The sequence below is a fragment of the Fopius arisanus genome, unplaced genomic scaffold (assembly GCF_000806365.1).
Source record: "Fopius arisanus strain USDA-PBARC FA_bdor unplaced genomic scaffold, ASM80636v1 scaffold00049, whole genome shotgun sequence".
NCBI lineage: Eukaryota > Metazoa > Arthropoda > Insecta > Hymenoptera > Braconidae > Fopius > Fopius arisanus.
The window spans coordinates 331,657-351,450 of record NW_011887788.1 but is presented as its reverse complement, the minus strand read 5'-3'; the positions used below and the strand labels follow the sequence as shown (position 1 = coordinate 351,450).

The window sequence follows — 19,794 nt, the reverse complement described above, 5'->3', positions numbered from 1 at the left end:
AAGAAAATCCATTGTCTTCTACAAATGTCTTAGAAAAACATGATTATCATTATAATTTGATAGAAACAAAACTATCACAGGCAATTTGTTATACGATAACTAAAAGTCAGAGTAATTTGATTACACCTTTCTCCCCGTGTGAGAATATGGAATATATGAAGACGACTCCTTTAAATTTCCAGGAATCGAAATAGCAAATCTGAATGGTCTCATTATCGGATTAAATTCTGAGAGATGCATCTGAGGTAATTTCTGACGTACATTCGCAGACAATGCAGAAAATTCAGTCCGATTATGAAACGGAAAACCTGCCAGCGCTCTTTGATTCACACCCACTGTTCCCTGGAAATGTGCACACATGCTGTTTATAACGTGATTACGCAGCTGAGCCTAATTAATTTATGATGTGCCCTGCATTATTTTACATCTGGTTCACCAAGCCCATGGGTGGTCCCCTGTGTAATGAAAACAATCCATAATCACAAAAAAAAAGAAATAAAAAATGACCCTGCTAATGAGAGTCAACCGTCTAATTGCAAATATTCAATATCGAGGGGTAATTAATTTAGGAATTCGTTAACAAATAATTTCCCATTTGTTCCGTATTTTTTCTCTGGATAAACGTAACATTGGGAAACCAATGAAAATGTACAATACAATAATAAATTGAATAATCAGTTGAAAAAAATGATTTATTTCCATTTATCTCTACCCACATCTTGAAGGCATGACGTGCGATAAAAATTAAATCTCCTCCACTTCTTATCACCATTCATCAGACAGCTTGACAATGTTACCATCTCCAGCAATACATTTGCATGGACATCTTGATATCCCCCAACAGCCCGGTCCTTCACCCTCCATGAATAGCAAACTCAAATCACCTCAGAGTCTCTGCAATCCCCTCCCGTAAATATGACGCGATGAATTTTCCCGAGTGAACGAGCAAGTCATGATTTTTACGCCGAAAAGGGGACGTTAATCCTGCGTTGTTGACTGCGCTGTCTCAGGTTCATCGACATGTTCTTGACCCTCTGGCGATGACGCAGATGACTCCTCCTTCAATGGCTTCTTATACTTTCCATCATCCACGTAGGAGTAAAGAATCCCCAGGATTTCGTGAGCTCTAGCATACATATCCTCCACGTTCTGTCAACAATAAATGCACTTAGACCAAATCCCCAATTCCTTCATCAAAATCGTGATATATTCACTCATTCATTCACCCCTTCGTGTTCATTATTTCTTCAATTGGTAGTCATTAGATATAAAAAAAAATGGCAAATGATAATTGCAAAAAATCTATAATTTTCTAACTATTAAAATAATTCGCGTTTGCATTGCTACAATAAAATAACAGTTTATTTGTTTAAATCATAACTCTTCAGAGATGTCTCTTGATGCTCTTCGAACTGTTATAATCGAGTTGATAACAACAGTCGATAGTTCACTCGGAGATTATCTGTATCTCCGACGACTTCAATCAACCAAATAAAAATGCGGATTAAAGCGAACTCCCTCAAACCCCCCGGGATTTTCTAATTACTCTTATCGACTAATTATCCAACGTTCGGATGAATTTAACCTCAGGTAGGAGTAGGAGTGGTAGTCGGTAGAATTAAATTCTGTGACGTCTCTGAGCAAACAGCTAATTGCGTATTGGTTAAACCTGTTAATTGCTCAATATTGCACCCACCTGTGCCTCTCGGAGATCCTTTATTGCAGCGGTTTCGTAATGGAGCCTGTCGTACTCCTCCTGGGTGAGCATGTACCCGTTGACAATGTCTGATTCTGCTTCCTCCTCTCGTTTCACTTCAGCCAGTTCCTCAGCAGTCAGAGGTACCTGAATGCAAATAAATGATTGAATGATTCTGTACTGCACCTTTCTTACATAATCAAAAAAAAAAGCCATTGATTGGTAAAAGAAGATTTAAAAAACAATCAATACTTTCATAATCCGATTTTTGTTTCAATGTAAATGAAATAAACTTTTTATTTGGCTTCAGCTTTGTGAATTCATTTGAAATGAAGAGATTGTGTACCAATTCTGGGGATCCATTCACGTGAACGCGTTTCATGTAAACCTCTGTTTCCTCAGTCCCTAGTTTCTCCTCTGTCTCGGTGTGCGGATAGAGATTACGGTACAAGGACTGCGCTATTTTTATCTGCTTCGGTGATCTCTGCAGATTATCCCCAAAAAAATGACATAAATTACCAAAAGCCGATGATTACCTTGAGGCAGATTCCACACGGTAAGAAAAAATTATCGAACAATTCGTGAAATTATTACGCGATGGGAATTCATTCACCTTTTTCCTCTTCTCCTCGATGATTGCGTCGCAGTACAAGTAGAGCTGGAAGAGTGGATACCTCCGGATTTCCACAGGTGCCTCTTGCACCGGGATCAAGCGGTTCAGGATCATCATCTTCGTCCTCATCAGTTCATTTTTCTAGATAAAAAATTCATCTTCTACAGTGATAAATACTTAAACCCCCGTTAGCCGCAATTTAAATTTCAATTATTTATTTAAAAATATATAATTCTTCTTCAAATTCAATTTTATTAGACAATACTTTGATTTATTACATTTATTGGTCTGTTTATTACATATTTGATTGTTTACATAATATTTTCATGATAGGAGAAGAGATACATGAAGACTACATCGAATATGTTGCCACCGGGAGAACTTGTCGGATAAAATTCCAGTGGGGGAAAATAAATAAAACTCGAGAGCATCAGGAAGCAAACAGAAACAACCAGACGTATTCTCGGATACAAACAGAAATAACGTTGGTAAGACGATCCACTGTCCTGAGTCCAATCGAGAGAAACATTACGAATGGAATGGATTTGAAATAACTTGCGTGGGTTGAAACCTCACCTTTGATCCCATCAGTAAAACCCTAAATGACAGAGAAATCGTTTTTCTCCCCGTTCCCTCATTTACTCGGTCGTCCATTTCACTGTTTTCCTCATTAATCTCGTAAAAGGGAATTTTGATACTTTCATGGTGACGTAATGTGAAAAGTTACTCGGAGTAATTAGGAAAATATTGACGCTTGTTGGGGTTCTGAGTTGGAGCTACTTCGGCGGGAGTAATACCAGGAACTGGTGGTCAGACCAATGAATGGACTTTGCTCTGGGGGAGGCGATCTGCCCCAGGGCTAAATTTCCCGGTAGAAGGAAAAAATATCCCCAGAAAAATAGCCCACACACCCAAAAAGTGTTAAAACCCACCCAATTTGATAGGCCATAGGAAAATTAGAGCCTCTGAAAAAAAAAACGAAAAAAATAATTAAATTAAAAAATAATTAAATTGAGCGAGTTTTAACACGTTTTGAATGTGTGGGATATTTTTTACCTGGGATATTTTTTCCGGGATTCAAATTTCCCTCATTATTGTTATAAGGATTATGTGCATTCGAAACACGTTTTGAATATTGAGGACGAGTGGGGGGTAATTACTGGTCTTGCGTTCCTCATGTGGGATTCGAGGGCGAAAGATAATTCACATGCGCCGAAGAATTTTACTGGAAACTTATAAATTATTGATTGCGGTATTTGAATTGATAATGAGAATTGATCACTTTTATTTTTTAGGAGTAATCTTTTTTGAATTTTCTCATGGAATTCTCGGAAATGGGAAAATTATGAATGACGGAGAATCTGTGGTTTAGGTGAAAGAGAATTATCAATTTTTCGATTCTCGTTTCTGTGGAATCCTCCGAAAGTTTTTACACCGCAATTGGGTTTCCGCACTAGGTCTTCCAGAGCATTCGTGCCTGGCGCCAGAGAGATGTCAATACACGGAAAGAAATATTCAATAAAAATTACCGTACCCACAATTTGCGTACCAATTACGGAAGGGACTCTGAAAATTTGAGCGGCGACCGGTAATTATTCGCTAAAAATCCATGCAGATGCTTGCAGATTTGTCTCAGCAATTCCGAAGAAAATGCAAATATAATTAAAATAATTGAAGTTGGATATGTGCTTGTAAAAAATATTTTCAATGGTCAGTACATTTACGTCGCAGAAAATCCGTTGAATTCGTAAAGCGTTTCACGTAAGCAATACGAAAAATCAAATTCCGAGAATTCCGCGGTAAATACCGCGATGCAATGAAGCAACTGATGACTATTGACGACTATTGATGACTATTGACGACAATTGATGACAATTGATGACAATTAATGTTCAATTTCCCCATTCATTCACCAATCCATTTCCTAAAACGAAAATTTTCCATTACGCGATAGAGTCGCAGTGTAAAGCCACACACTGTGGTTTCCGTGTCGGCGCTGACACGCGATCAGAAAATACTCATAAAGTACTTTAAAGTACCGTTTCACTTAGTCATCGGGGTTGAGATTGGCCTGTGCATCGAAATGGCGGGTAGCCAAAGCCCATCATCAACCCGAGGGGTTGAGGGGACCAACAAAACGGCCGACTCGCATGCAACACACATTTCCGTATCCCTTACATTACAATTTAAATTCCGTCATCCAGGTGAGTATCCAGTGATCATCGAACAGTCAGTAAATACACGAAAATACGAAAAATGAAAATTTCCTGATGATAATGAACCGAAGAAATGGGAACAGGAGATAAGTGAAGTTAGAGAGTTGGAAATACAAAGTATTTTGGAAATTCTCAGCTGAAATAATAACACATCCTCTTTATCCTCGTATTTACTCGCTTTTTTTTTCAAGTCCGTTCTAGTACTGACATATGATAGACCGGGAATATTGGATTGTATCGATTTACGAATAGGAGTCGTTAAGTTTAATGCTAAGTCGATCATGCGGAGGATTAATGCGAAAATCCGGGGCTTCTTGCTCGCAGAGGGAGTAAACGGTTCAATTTATTTTTCGATTATTCCCTAGGAACAAAACATTCAGGGCTCTGTGGAGTACAGTCTCGTGGATATCAAAAAATTTCAATCTACCCTCTCCCCTCGCACCGACATCTATTTGTTTCGACCTACATATTCGGACGAGTTCTCTGAAGAATATAAGAGATAAAAGGAATTTGACATTTCCATCGAACTTTCGGGGAAGCTTTACGATCTATCATTTTGTACTCAGAAGGGAATTGAATTTTTGGGGGGTTTTTTTTAATTGGAAGATTTTATAGACCGGACTGACTAGTCGGATGAACATACCGTTGACTCGTACTACAAGTCGACGATCCGTTCTTTAATTATTTTCGGTTTTAATGGATGGACACTAAATTTTAATAATCATTCGGGATTCATCGGTATGAATTAATATGAAATAATTGAAATAATAAATGAATCAGTAATGAAAAAATTAAATAATTTAAATAAAGAATGAATAATTCCGTTATTTTTCCTCGGTGATAAGTCATTCGCTGGTGGTGCAAAAATTTTAAGTTGATGATAATAATTAATTAATTACCTTTCTCTCCTCGATCCTACTTTGCTGCCGGTTCTCGTAATCCTGTCGTATCCTCGCCATGAGTTTCAGCATGTACCTGCGGTCCGTCAGTCTGACGACATTGCTGCCCATCAGCATCTCCAGCTTGGATCTTACCGGGGGATTGCTGAAGCTGCAATCAAATCGAATAAAAATCAATTATTTTATTTTTAATATAACGGTACATATTTTTTTTTCATTCAAAAATCGCCCAAAATTTTACAATTTAATTCTTTGTAAAATCGGATGAGTCACTTGCACGTGCGAAAAGTGCAGTTTTGCACACTTGCATTACAAAACCGTCTGTACCCATATTTTATGTAAAATATAGAGACAATCCTATGTATTTGAAATATATTTCGCAAAATATGAGTAGTGAAACGGTGAAACGAGACTGAGTTCGGAAATATTTCCAAAACTAGCGGAAATAATAAAATTTTTGTAATGACCTTTATTACCCATCAAATCGAGGGCTTCAAAAAAGGTAATCACCAAAATTAGGCAATTTCGCTTAGTTCAGGTGATATTTCGTAAAAACTCACCGACCATGTGTCAACAGATTTAATTTCACCGTATATTACGACGTATAATAAAACTAATTAAATTAATTGCCCCATTAATCTCCAGTGGCCATCTTACGTCATTCGCCGGACGATGGTATCTCCCCATGAGTGATATGACGTGTCCGCGTGACTCTACGATAAATCCATAGATTTCTACGGGTAATCTCAAATTCCATGGATTTTCGTCACTGAAAAAAATCACCGAAACAGCCTGATACCGATTTATCGATAGTTGTATCGAGCAACTCCACATTCGACGAACTTCTGTGCTCGACTGAGTCAGAAATTCACGTGAAATAAGGTTTCGTGACTTAGAGGCCTCGAAGTTGCGAGGGTGGCAGGCGGGCGGTAAAACTATCCCATGTGTATGACAGCAATGACTTTTGATGCGTTTACGTCGGTCCCAACGCGTTATCATGACCTTCCCATGACGTCAAGAATTTATCGACAACTTAACGGTCTCACCGGACTCATCAAGAGTTGTTTAAGACGAATTTAGTTGCTCAAAGATGAAATTATAAACTACTCGAAATTGATCCTCAAGTTGTAATGGACTTTAATGTACCTTAATAACATGGCAAACTCTTGAAATTGTGAGTACACGCGAGAGTTCAATCGGTGAACTGCGAGAATCCGAGGATTCGGGTTTCATTCCGCGGTTTTATTGTTAATAAACGAGGCTTGGGCAATTTTAGATGGAAATTTCCGCTGGAGTTTTAGCTCCAGACACGTGAAGTCCTGAAATTACCTCCATTTATGGGGATTCACGATCAGGGACACAGTTAATTTATTCGAGATTATTGTCTTTTTTTTCAGGCAGTTGATTAAATAATTAAAGGGAGATCCGTTAGAGATAGCAGCCGAAAATTTTCCGGTATTTATAAACAACGGAAAATGTGGAGTGGAGAGAACAGATCGCAGACGCTACGTAATTGATGCTATTTTATCGGCAAATATGTACACCGGAAGTTATTGGGGTGGAAAGACCGATAATCCGTCCGCCTCACAGTCTTTTATAATTTATTTTATTTATCCATTTTCTTCTGGGAATAAAATCGGTTGACATTGATTGAGGATTAGAACACGACTGTGAAATTTATGGCGATTAATCGGAGATTGATCGAGTGACGCGGTTTTAATCGAGATTATTATCTCATTTTTAACGAATGGGATAAATAGGGGAGTGCTGGCGACAATTGATCGAGGAGTGCTCATGTCGGAGAATTATTCATTGGTTGATGCCAATTGAAACTAATTGGAATGTTCAGGAAAATCGTTGAAGAATTGATTATCGCCCGAATGACTATCGAATTCTCTCTATTATACGACGAGAAAGACTCAATGGAAATTACCGGAAGCAATTGAATTATTGCCTCTTTATTTATCCCGTAATGTTTTTCGTTTAAATTTTTTTACCTGCCATTTTTTATTTTTAACCCAAAATTTATACAAATATTCATAGAAATAGAATTCATGTTGCGAGATAAAATTGAAGAGGAATTGTCAGTGAAAATTGAAGTTCTGTGAATATTCCGTAAACATAAATGACCGGAAAATTTGTCCCGTCATTTTTTCCCAACAGACGACTTTTACAGAACTCTATGTAGAATTAATTCACCACCTTCATAAAAATAATTGAACATTCACGATTTTTTGAAATTTGAAGGCAATGCCTCCAAGATTTCTGGATTTTACTCCTTCGGGAAAAATATCCGCAAAACGTCTTTCAAATTTATTCTCTTCCATTCCTACAAACATTCGGAGATTACGATTCCCCATTGTGGATGGTCCCGTAATTGTTCCCAAACATTCGCTTCTTTGCAATACCGATAAACAATTCTTCCATTTCTTTTTTACCAAAATGCGAGAATGAGAAATTCATGAAGGTCGACCATGTTTACGACAGTACGAGACTCTTACGACTGAATTTTTATTTGCGTTTGGATAACGTAAAAATAGGCAGAATGTGCACCAAATGCCAAGAAGTTGTTTCATAGAAGTGGAGTAAAGAGGGAAAAAAGGGGGAAAAAAAAAAGAAGAATGGCCGTCGGGTGGAGGGCACGGCGAGGGTTTGATGGTAGTGCAGAGTACGGAATAGAAATAAGTAAAAAAAAAACACGTTAAAAAAAAAATACGATGAAATCGTTGGAAACGTTCGTCTGTTTGAGTTTCCTGAGCGTGACACAACGAGAAGACGAATAGGAGATAAAAAAACAAATAGATAATGCAGGCGTAATGGCGAGTGCATGCCGCAGTGGGACAGGTTCAACGAATGTGGGACATGGGGAAGGACGATCGAGTATCGATTATTTGGGGTGGTAAGGGGGTGGTGGTTGAGGGAGGACTAGGGGGATTTATGCCCTCTCACATGGAGGAGAGACAGCCAAGGTCCTTCAGTTCCTCCCTGAATTGTGTGTATCATATCCTCACATCACCCACCCACCCATCAACCCTCATGTCGCCTTTGTTTTTGTTAGTTGGCAATGGGGTGGGCAGTTCCGACAAATTGTCCGCACCCGAGGTGAAAGGAGAAAAAAAATCACATGGTCAGACGGGAGGAATTTCAATGCTTTCAATGGTCTCGTCATTGATAGGGACAACTTGGAGGTGAACTGCAATCGGCCTCTCTACTTTTTATCTCAGTGAGTATTTCTGGTTATCAGCGGGGGTGGCATTAAGACATTCCGCCAAAAAGCAAAAGCTTATGGAAGAATTAAATTCTTTTTTATACCGGTATTTTATCAATTATTCAGAATTTCAAATTTCAATTTATCTCAAATTAAATAGAAAAGTAATGAAATTCCTGTTTTTTTCTAACAGTTTATTGCGGGTAGATTTAAAGATCTAGATTTCGAGGGTTGGTCGAACTTCTCAATATTCTGTAGATTCTGCAGAATTGTTGAAGAATTTTTCAACGGATCTCTCGATGGACCATCAAATTTTTTATTGAATGATGAAATTTTCAAATATTCACCCACTCGATACCTGACGTATACGCATTTGAATACTCGATGAGGTCTATAACTCAACTTAAACTGATATTGCCCCGATGTAGCGTGATCGAAGGTAAGTGTAGGTGCATGAGAAATCGAGTATCGATTTTGGAGTACATTCCCTTGGAATGAGACACGTACTTCACCCACTGTATGGTGGAACTTCCACACAGTTTTCATCACCAACGAGTCCAGCCATTTCTCTGGAGTATTGAAAACATTCCCAGAAATAATCCACAACTTCCCAACTTTCATCTCAACTCCTAATTGTTGTTTCTGGAATTATTGGATATTAGAACAGATTTTTAGCCCACCCACTCTAGAAACTTCTGAGATTTTTATATAATAAAACATCCGTTGAAGTTTCCAGATGAATAAATCGTGTAGAGAACTTCGAATTCAGGGACGAGATTAAAATCATCACCCAAAAACAATTATTTCATGAAATTTCAATAGAGCGATAAACAAAAAATATTGATAAAAAATTAGATTGCCAGTCACACGAGTTCTAATCACCTCTGAAGACGATTTGAATTATCTCTAGGAAATTTCCACTAATTTAGCTCAACCTCTGAATCCTCATCAATCATCTTTCCTGATAGTACCACCCCAGTATGAATTACTGACTGGGTCACCGAATGATTGCGTATGGAGCGAAAAACCTTGACATTTTCCCACCCACGTGTGTCCTTTCACGGAAGTTCTCTTGTTCATCCAAAAAGTTGTGTCGTCAAACGAAATTTAAAAGTTAACGTTTAAAGTACCTCTCGGGCGCTATTCCGTCGTCGTTTGATCGCACACGTGGTGCCATTCCAAGTCAAATTGTTCGAGTGTAAATTTGATAATGTTATCTAGCAATGTCACGCATCGTGTAATCTCGAAATGACTTCCTTCAATTGGGGCGCCAATTAATTTTCAGGAATGCGGAGGCTCACGGTGAAGTTACGATAATCTCTGGTGAACGTGCGGTTAACTGAAATCACTGACTTTACGGCATCTCCTTGTGGGCGAGTGTAGCTTCATTTCCCCAGTGGAAATTGCAAGGTGTAACATCTTACTTGCGATTTATGCTCCCGAACTTCATTCTTTAATTACAAAATTGATTGGAGAATGATGGGATGGGATTGAAAAAATTTTAACAAAAAATTCGAACGTTCGTCGGTTGGTAAGATGAGAGAAATTAAATATCGTCACGGCAGAAGGTAAAGTAGATGCCGAATTTCAGTGAGAAGCCGCACTTTATCGTCTGTCTATCAAGCAGACGATTCCCCAGAAATTCCGGAAATTCCTGAGTAATTAATTCGAATATGAAATAATTTCTTCATTTATTTCCTCGCGAAATCTCTCGTTTTTTCGATTTTTAGATTGGTTTCCCCTGATTTTTCAAAACGAATCTGAAATCGTGATTTCTCTTGAATTTTTCGGACTTCGATGATTTTTGTGGCTTCTAATGATTTTTGAATTTCAATTAATTTAAAAAATCATAATTTCTGATCAAAACGGATGATTTGTAATTATTTTCGAAATCTGAAGATTTCTTTATTATTTGCAATACCCATAAAAAATGTTAGCCGCTGAGGGAACCCCCGATTTCCCGGGGATTCCATAATTGACCCCCGGCAAAAAATGCGTTTACCTGCAGTCGATGATGGGACGATACCCTGGATAGAGATCCTGATCATCCTGAGGGTTGACCCTCCTCTTCCTCTCCCTGATGACCTCGACTTTACTGGCGACAGTCTCCAGCCAGTCCTCAATATCATCACTAAAACGATCTCCCCTGGCGTCCGGTATGGCGTGCACCAGGAGTTCGACCGTCGCCCAGAATCCATCGCCCGTTGGTGGAATCATCTCCAGATGATTTCTCCGTCACTCGTAAAAACTCACGCGAACACCTCTCAACATCCTTTTAAAATCCTGAGAACGCGTATGAGCGAACGCTATCAGCGATTCCGCGGAAATGATTCGAGTGGTGAAAGCCGTCGGGGAATTTTCACCCAGTCCAACGCCTTCGGCGTCGCTCACAAAACAGTCGTATCCACGGGATCATGCGAGAACTTCAGCGCACGTAAACCCCACGGACAGGCAATTCTCGTCGACGATGAAGCACCGGGATTGTGGATAACCTGGCATCATGGCACGTTGTGGATGTTGTTTAGGCAGCCAGACGGCATGCCACCCACAACACGCGATTCATGCGGCGTGTGATTTCACAACAGGAGAAACTGCCTATTTATTTCTCAGCGTATGTGTTGGAAATTAATTCCCCCGATTTCACCCGGGGAGTCGATATTTTATTGAAATCGGAGGGAAGCACGAGCTTTCGGGCCGCCATCTTCGGGGGTTAATACTCTGTACTGTACCCCTCGCATTGCAGAAAATTGCATTTGAAATTCGAAATTAAGAAAACCTTGGCAATAACTTCCCTGAATTTTCAATTTATTGCAAATTGAATTCTCGGGATATGTCTGAAAATTCAGGTGTTCATTCACAAATAAATGCATCACCCCCACTCCTTGAATTTTCAATATAAACATTGACAATTGACAAGTTTTCTATAATCCCGGTGGCTCGAGAACAGATAAAATCCACAGCTGGGAGAGAACAAATAATTTTCCTCAGGTTGCATTGTCATAATTAAACGAAAAGCCATCGGCTTTAATTCGCCATTAATTAATTTTCCATTTAGTTTCAGTTTTCGTTCCCGTTATCTACGGAAGAGATGAAGAAGTTTTCATCAACTTTTTTTTCTCGATTGAAAGTGAAAACGGCGAAGAGAATCACAAGGTTAAATAAGACTTTTTCAAGATTAAAGTGATATCGATCAGCGCCTGTCGGGCCACACGGTATAATCCACATTGAATGAATTCCTCGAAAGCTGTTGGACTTTTTATAAGAAAGGATGGCGTGATTAGCACCCGAGTAATGCAAACCACTTCGGCACACTTGACTCCTTGAAAACGAGCACCGGAAAACCCAGAGATCGATTTTTCAGGGTTGGAGAGGAGTTCGTGCCGAAGTTGGCAGCTTTTTCATGTTTTGATACCCCAACTCATTCGGTTGTACACTCCCTTCCGTTTCCTCGGATGCGCAATTTCGTAATATAAATAGATAATTCCGTGCCGTAATTGATGCAGTTCAATGCAGATTTTCTTCTCGATAATTGATTCCAAACAAAAAAAAAGAATTTTACGATTTCTGAAGAGATTCATTGAAAAATTACTGTCTTCTAAAGTTCAATTGTTGATACTCAGACAGAAAATAGGATTTCAATTACTCACGCGTATTTCAAAGGCTTCACTTCCCACCATCTCAAGGGATAATCGTAAGGATCGACGGTCGATGAAAAAATCAGTTTTTTACTCTTAATTTTCTTTTTCTTCGGCTCGTTATTGCTGACACTCAACTCATTCCTCGATTCATCGAACCGAGTGGTCTTCGTGTTCTCAGTCATTGCTCAATTTTTATTCCACAAAAGAAAAATTTGGAAAACAATGTTAACTCGGTACAAATAATTTTGATTACACCCCTAAAATCTTATGATTCATAATTAGGTTAACTTAGGTTAACATGTCAGACAGATGAATTCTGATGGCGCCATTCCTGATGCGTGAGATCTTCTCTCCATTCATCAGAGACTTGTGATCCTTATGATGTTTATGTTGGAGAGCTCTGGATCGCTCGTTGTTCCTGATAGATATCTTTTCCACGCTTCTCGGTCCCCAGCTTTCTGGGGGCCCCATTTTGGGGTGGGGCTCGTGCCCACCTCGAATCTCTTCTTAAATGAGCCCTGATGGGAAAATAAATATTAATTGCACTAGGCTGGAACCAAAAGACAATGAAGAATTAAATTCTCGTCGAACCTTGGTAGTGAGGAGAAAGTATATCATGTACCCAGGGATGCAAATCATGCTCACCATGCATGAGCACCACCCCAGAAAGACTGCCCACTCAGGATACTGAACACCATTGTATGATATTCGCGTGTTAAATACAATGGTCGTGGCGAATATCAACTGCAAATAAAGATCCAATCGATTCATCAATGACATCGTGATTTCTGTTCGTTTCTCCCATCTTTTACCCGGACTTTCCCTCTACTTTTTTCAGCCCCTATAATACTCAATAAATGGACAGAAATCACGAAGAGTCATATTTATCTGCGATGCGAGTACAAAATTCCCCATCGCATTGAGTACATCGTGACTTATTGTTAATGACTATTGTTTACCGTCAGGATGACTGGAGTAATGTATTTCCAGGAATATGGCCACCATGGGTTCAATTTGTTACCCAACATGAACTCAACGTCTCGCACGAAATTGTCACAGCCTGAAGACATAATTTTTATTAATAAATTATGAATATTAGTGAGAGTAATGGGGATGCAAGTGATTACCGTAGGTCCATCCGACAACGATTACTTCAGCTAGACAAATGGATATCACAGAGACAGAAGCTGCGTACCAGTCAAACATTTGGAGAAGATACATTCCACCCTGAGGAGGAAGATTGATTAATAATCGAATTATTTATTTAATTGCGGCAGGGAGTGGCAGCCACTCACGTTTGTCACGAATATCAGAGATCCTAGGAAAAGAATGAATATTGAGCCCATCGCCACGAGTTGTTTTCGTTTCCTCAAATTCGGGTACGCGTCGGTGACGCTTGATATGATGGCCTCGATTTGCACGAACTTGAATGACGGACAGCCACGATTAATTTTCATATTTGACTGGGAATTGGGGTAATATTTCAAATGGAGAAGAGCTACTCACGCAACTATCCATTCCCAGGAAGTAGAGCATTGCGAAAAAGAGGACAGACCACAGCTGGGGAAAGGGGAGCATCGTGAGAGCTGCTGGGTACGTCTCGAAAGCCAAAGACGGTCCTGATTTGAGAATCGATTAAATTGTCATAATTTTTTTATATTCCGTAATAAGTGCACATGAATTTTCAATTTTGTGGGTTTTAATTAATTTTGAAAATCCAACGAATTTTGTTCTTCTGTTGTGATCATTGATATTTCAACGCTTCAATTTTAATTTTCAATGTTTTAATGATTACTTTAATAATTACTAACCTCCGGTTGCCACTGCTGCGATGGGCAAGCCTGTTCTGTGTGCCATAAATCCTAAGACCGAGAACACAACAAAACCAGCAAAAATACTTGTTCCACAATTGAGGATTGGAATCCAAATGGCATCTCTGTGGATTATCATTGAGTATTATTCCAAGAGATAAATAATTCACTAAAAAGTGAGAAGATTGTTGTATCCAAATTGAAAACAATAACTTTCTCATTGCAGAAATAATGAATGACTGAGTACGAACAATCGATTATCATTTCTGAATTGATTATAGCTGGCCATATTGACGATTCCACCCCATCCTGGGCCCAGGGAGAAGAATATTTGAATAGCTGCATCAGCCCAAACCTTCAATAACAATAGAATCACTCAATAAATGTCGACCGAATGGTGTAATGGTGTTTTATTGTGGACTTGCGTGTCAGTGATTACTCGTAAATTAGTAAGTTGTGACCACTTCGGTGTTATATAAAACCAGATACCGTCCGAGGCACCTGGAAGGGTGACACCTCGCAGGAGTAGAATAAACAGGATGAAGAATGGGAAGGTAGCCGTGAAATACACCACCTAGAATATAAATAAATCACAGGAACCGTTTCTGGATTTGACTTGAATTAAAATTTCACCTTGCCGACGCTTTTTACGCCATTGAAAATGCAGAGGAAGACGACGATCCAGGAGATGAGGTTGCAGATGAAGAGGGGCCAGACGATGCCACCGATTTCGTCGACCCCCGGTGAAATTTCAAGAACGTGATTACTGTGAATAATAAATAATCAGTGAGTACTTGTTTTAGGAGGGGATACATTCGGTGATAACTGAAGTGCAAATTCTGTTACTTGAAGAACTCCTCGGCAGGAGTGCTGACCTTCTGCAGGAGTCCTTCGACTTCGGTTGTATTTTCGACTCGAACGTCGTTGATCTGAAATGATTCAAGTTACGAGATTCAGATCGAATTGGTGGATCTGTCTGTCTTACCATTATACAACTTGGAGTGTTCCACGGATTATCGCAGTCCTCCCAAGGAAGCTTGTCCTTGAACGACATCGACAGGAACACGAGGGGATAGGAAATTATGACATTGTAATACATCGTGCAGATGAAATTCACGATGACAATCGCAAATCCAGCACCTTTGAATAACGGACTCATCCTGAACATCGTGATGCATCCTGTTCCACCGAACTGTCCCATGCAGGACTCCATGAAGAAGAGAGGAATTCCACACAGGAATAGCAAGAGCAGGTATGGCACAAGGAAAGCTCCTGTGCAAGAACAACAGCTGGTGACAGAATTATCCAATAAGGATGTGAATTTTTTTTAGTAGTCGCCGAAGTTCTAGAACTTTCACGGAAGAATATACGATGGAAGTTCCAACAATTCTTAAATGCAACGTCCAGAATGAACGTCCAAAATTAACGAAACTATTTCTAAAAATGAACTTTTACTCATTGCATTTTCCCCCTCATTATGGCTGAATCCTCACACCCAGTAACGAGATGGTTCAAGGGCAGTGGTCAATTTGTTGTACGTGCTTATCTAAAATAATTCGATGATGGCTTTTACTCAATTGTTCTCTCCCTCAGCAGGAAATTATTTCGACACCGAAATAAAATAGTACGCAGTGTGTAGTGAACGAGTTATACAATTTCCACGAGGGATTTGATGTACTTTAAACGGTTGGGCCCTAGGTTGAGCCCCTATTACCACTACAATGATGGATAATCAAAACCTCGTTGAACAACAAACTGTAAAATCTCGGAATAGACTTTACAACTCGAGAAATGCTCATTACGGAATCTCATCGTTGAAATTACTTGTAATATTGTAAACGTTAATGGAGACCGCCAGACGTTGGCGTGGGCAGTAATTGTTCATTTTTCGCAAGGTTGCGTGCCTCCGAAAGCACGTGCGACAATCATCACTTGAATAATTGACAAAAATGAGGAAGTGTTTGGCGTTAAAGACTTGATCGTTGCTGTTGACTGGTAAGAAAGTAATCAGTGAATTCAATAATCCAATCCAGTAAAATAAATTCTAGAATCAACCGAGAGATGCAATAGAATCCGAAAGTGATGGTCATGCATCAACGAAGTAATTGCACTTCAATGAAATGTAGAGCATGTTGAATCGTGCACTTGATGATTTCGGATGAAATTGTTGGGACAAGAAGGAATAACTCACCCCCGCCATTTCTATAGCACAAGTACGGAAATCGCCAGACATTTCCTATTCCGATGGCATAACCAGCGCAGGAGAGAATAAATTCTGTTTTGCTGGCCCAGGTGCCTCGCTCTGGCACCTCCTCCTGGTTCTGTACAATTTTTTTCGTCGTCATGATCAAGATTCAAGATCAAATTGCAATTGGGAATTGCGATTGATTTACTCAGTGGAAGAGGAGAGCTTTGTGGAAGGACATCTGCAACATCATCGTTGGGAATTTACACTCTAATCAACTACAACGCGGAGACAACTTGACTGACAACTGGCTGGACTGCTACTGTCACAATGCTTCAGCTGCTGGACCAGATTCCCTAATGTCTTCATGCATCGCGCAATCACCTCCGTTATGGCGTTCGCTATATAAATAGACTGATAGGGCTCGTAGCGCAAATTGATGTGGATCGCTCAATCTACCGTAGGAAAAGTTTGAGGAAGAGAGAAATTCATGAGGACTATTCACCGCCGAATATCAGAGTACTCATCGCGGTGGATTTCTTCTCGGATTTTTTTCTCACGATCGCTTCACTGACATTTTAATAAATTCAATTGAGAGCTTTGTTATTAACTATTTTCGTGAGGCATGTAAGAACGTCAATCGATAAGTCAACAATTATGATTATTTTTTTAATAATTGAATAACTGCAATGTCCAATATTTCGAGACTAAAGATCTCATTTCTCTAGCATCCCTGAATTTTCGATAGCGAGTGCATAAATCTGCTCGTGTGTTATCAGTCGCGGGTCTCAGGATATCTCTGGCACCGATAAAGTCCATTCCAACATTGACATCGGAGTCTCATCCGGATGTCGAAGTCCCTCGAAAGATTGCAGCTCCAGAGTTGAAACCAGGTATAATTTCAATTTAATCATCCACCTCAGATTATTCCAATCCCAGCGTATGCCCCGAGCGAGCACTCATTAGCCCGCTGTAATTAACAAAACTCTAATGAGCCCCATCGCTCATAACACCAATACCGAATTAATAATGAGACTCACGAGTCATGTTCTTCATCGCGAACGACTGAACACGGCAAATTGAATGAACAAAATTTCTTCTATAAAATATTGTTATAAAATATTAAATACTGGGATCAATAGAAAAAAAACTAGGGGATTCCTATAGTTTAATTGGCTTTTAATAGTGACGATATTTGGAGAAATTGAATTTTATAAACTCGATAATTTGAATTTATTAAAATTCTGAAAATAGTGCAAAATTGAATGTTCATGAGGTAATAAATAATTGAGGGTGAAATGTTTAATTGGTAATTGACAGAACAATTATTTACCCTCCGTGGATTAATTGTATGCCGTTACCTTGGAATAAACAATGAAATATCCATTAACCCCGAGGTTATTCGGAGTTTTCTTCCCCGATTGTCAGGAGACAAGAAATTTTCTCGGGATATTTTCCGTAAAAGCAACCACTCGTACGTGAGAGGACATACATAATGAAGAAGTAAAATGGTCGAGTGGCCTACGTAGACGAGGGTCCTGGGGGGTGAATTGTGGGACGGGATGTATTAATGTTGCATCTCTCTCGAACCATCCCCGACATCGACTATCCTCTCAGGGCCACTCCGCAATTGCTCTAATGCATCTCTAGTGCCGTGGATGGGTAAAACAGTTGTTTCCCCAACTCGGAACACTCCAAGAGATCCTCGGCTTATGTTAAGGAGGTATTGGTACCCTGAGATTATCGGATCCAATGGAATAAAGAATAATCTTCGTCTGGCGGTTGGTCCTCAGTTATACTCCAGAGGACTCGATTCAATCGCGATTAATCGAACGGATTTACCGCCTTCCCTCGATAATTAAGATGCTTATATATTCACGAATTCCCCCATATTTACATTTCCTGCAGAAATTCTGGTGTTGCGGATAAATTACAATATTTATTTATCATGGCATGAAAAATCTTTGTAGAAAAAATTCATGGGCTAGAGTAATATAAAAAATGGTCAATAATCTTTGAAATAGAAATACATGATGGCATTCCATTCAATCATTTCTGTCCCTAGCAGTAACTGAAGCCTTTCCTCGGCTCTCACAACTGCGAATGATGGAAATATTGATTTCAAACACCGATTTCATGCTCCACTTCTCCACAAAAACCATATCAAAGATCATACTGGATTATTATTTCACGGAAAATCGGTGTAACCCGAGGTGAGTGACATGACGAAGTGAGCAAAACCTACGGCAAGGTAAATCCGTAGGAATCCCTTGTTAAAAAGCGATGAGAGGATGGAAAACTCAAGCGGCTATTAGTGAATGCGCGTAGAGGATCTAGGGGGTGTAATTTTACGGTTTTTCTCTGGAAAAATGGAAACAATTGTTTGGGTTGTATGATCGTTGTCTATAGGTAGACCCTCGGGCTTCTTGATGCATTAAAAGCTGGAAAATATATCATGTGGTCCAGAAGGGGCTGCAGTGTCCGATTCGGTGCATTGTGAAATAAGAGATGCGTAATACATCAAGCTTACGGAGGGCATGTCGCCTGCAGCTTTGCCGGTGGACCACGAATCATAATTACATTGTACAACTCTACAAATCACCTGTCCGAGCCATATCTCCGTGTTTTTCGGTTGACTGAATAATACCGTTGTTTTCATTACAAATAAAATAATGTTCAAAACGGTTTTCTCTTTGAGCGAAATCTTTGACAAAAATTATAATATTATTCTGCGCTCTGCGAAAGAAATTCATTCTGCTGAATAAATTTATGTGACGGATTATATCGAAAATGGATTGACTTTTCTGTTGGTCAAGTCATGAGGTAATTTTTTAAAATTTCAGGAACTCTCGCAGAACTTGTAGAAATTAATATGATTTATTAATGAAATTTCACAAATTAGGGGGTTTAAGGTTTTTATGAAAAATTTCGTAAATTTTTTATGGGTAATTTCTGGGTAATTTTTACTGGACTTTTCTCTCGGTGTGATGAAGTATGATTCAATTCCAATATCGCGTGTGACCCGAGGAATATTAAATTAGCCAGAATGATTGGGGGATACGTCGCCACCTCCTTTTATTTTCCAGTAAATCAGTGAAATTCTATGAGAGCGCCAACAATCTCTCGTGAAATCATCGGCCACCATTGGCGTCGATTGGTTGATAGCTAACGTTGATACACGTGTGAACAGATATCGTACCTCTAAATAATGCATACAACACGCGACACGAGTTTTAGCCCATTTATGGCTAGACAACTCTCGGCACGCCATCGGTATGACAATAAAAATCTTGCCATGAGGGAATAATCGTTTATCGGGAGATTGCGGATAAATTGTTATGAGAGGCTGTCATTGCCTCGAATAAATCACCATTAACCCCGCGGATTTTTAAGTACTTTGGCTACTGCTGCCATTCAGTTTCCATCGAATAAAGTTTATTATTCAATCCACGATTTATTTCAAGTGAATCAATGAATTTCAACAGCGCAGGATAAATTTTTTACTCCAATTAAAAATGCGAATGAACA

The 19,794-nt window shown here is 39.3% G+C and overlaps 2 protein-coding genes across 5 annotated transcripts; both read right to left on the bottom strand.

Moving 5' to 3' along the window:
• Positions 1 to 673: 673 nt before the first annotated feature.
• On the bottom strand, positions 674 to 12,461 carry LOC105267651 (uncharacterized). 3 transcript variants are annotated; one of them, XM_011306646.1, is made up of 6 exons: positions 12,280 to 12,461; positions 5,425 to 5,575; positions 2,310 to 2,450; positions 2,043 to 2,180; positions 1,697 to 1,843; positions 674 to 1,149 (listed from the first exon to the last, which is right to left on the bottom strand). In XM_011306646.1, exons 1-6 carry the CDS (start codon positions 12,450 to 12,452, stop codon positions 979 to 981), a joined length of 921 nt encoding a protein of 306 aa, XP_011304948.1. In that variant the 5' UTR covers positions 12,453 to 12,461; the 3' UTR covers positions 674 to 978. The 3 variants fall into 3 exon arrangements, with proteins under 3 accessions (XP_011304948.1, XP_011304947.1, XP_011304949.1); XM_011306645.1 differs by lacking the exon at positions 12,280 to 12,461 and adding an exon at positions 10,635 to 10,895; XM_011306647.1 differs by lacking the exon at positions 12,280 to 12,461 and adding an exon at positions 6,082 to 6,268.
• An 18-nt stretch (positions 12,462 to 12,479) lies between these two features.
• On the bottom strand, positions 12,480 to 16,608 carry LOC105267652 (sodium- and chloride-dependent glycine transporter 2). Of its 2 annotated transcripts, none has more exons than XM_011306648.1 (13): positions 16,273 to 16,608; positions 15,067 to 15,353; positions 14,928 to 15,010; positions 14,715 to 14,847; positions 14,521 to 14,655; positions 14,333 to 14,436; positions 14,082 to 14,206; positions 13,777 to 13,889; positions 13,566 to 13,694; positions 13,398 to 13,497; positions 13,230 to 13,330; positions 12,862 to 13,014; positions 12,480 to 12,788 (listed from the first exon to the last, which is right to left on the bottom strand). In XM_011306648.1, the coding sequence occupies exons 1-13, from the start codon at positions 16,424 to 16,426 to the stop codon at positions 12,630 to 12,632; spliced, it is 1,776 nt and encodes a 591-aa protein (XP_011304950.1). In that variant the 5' UTR covers positions 16,427 to 16,608; the 3' UTR covers positions 12,480 to 12,629. The 2 variants fall into 2 exon arrangements, with proteins under 2 accessions (XP_011304950.1, XP_011304951.1); XM_011306649.1 differs by having other exon boundaries at positions 12,481 to 12,788; positions 15,067 to 15,370; positions 16,273 to 16,360.
• Positions 16,609 to 19,794: the final 3,186 nt, after the last annotated feature.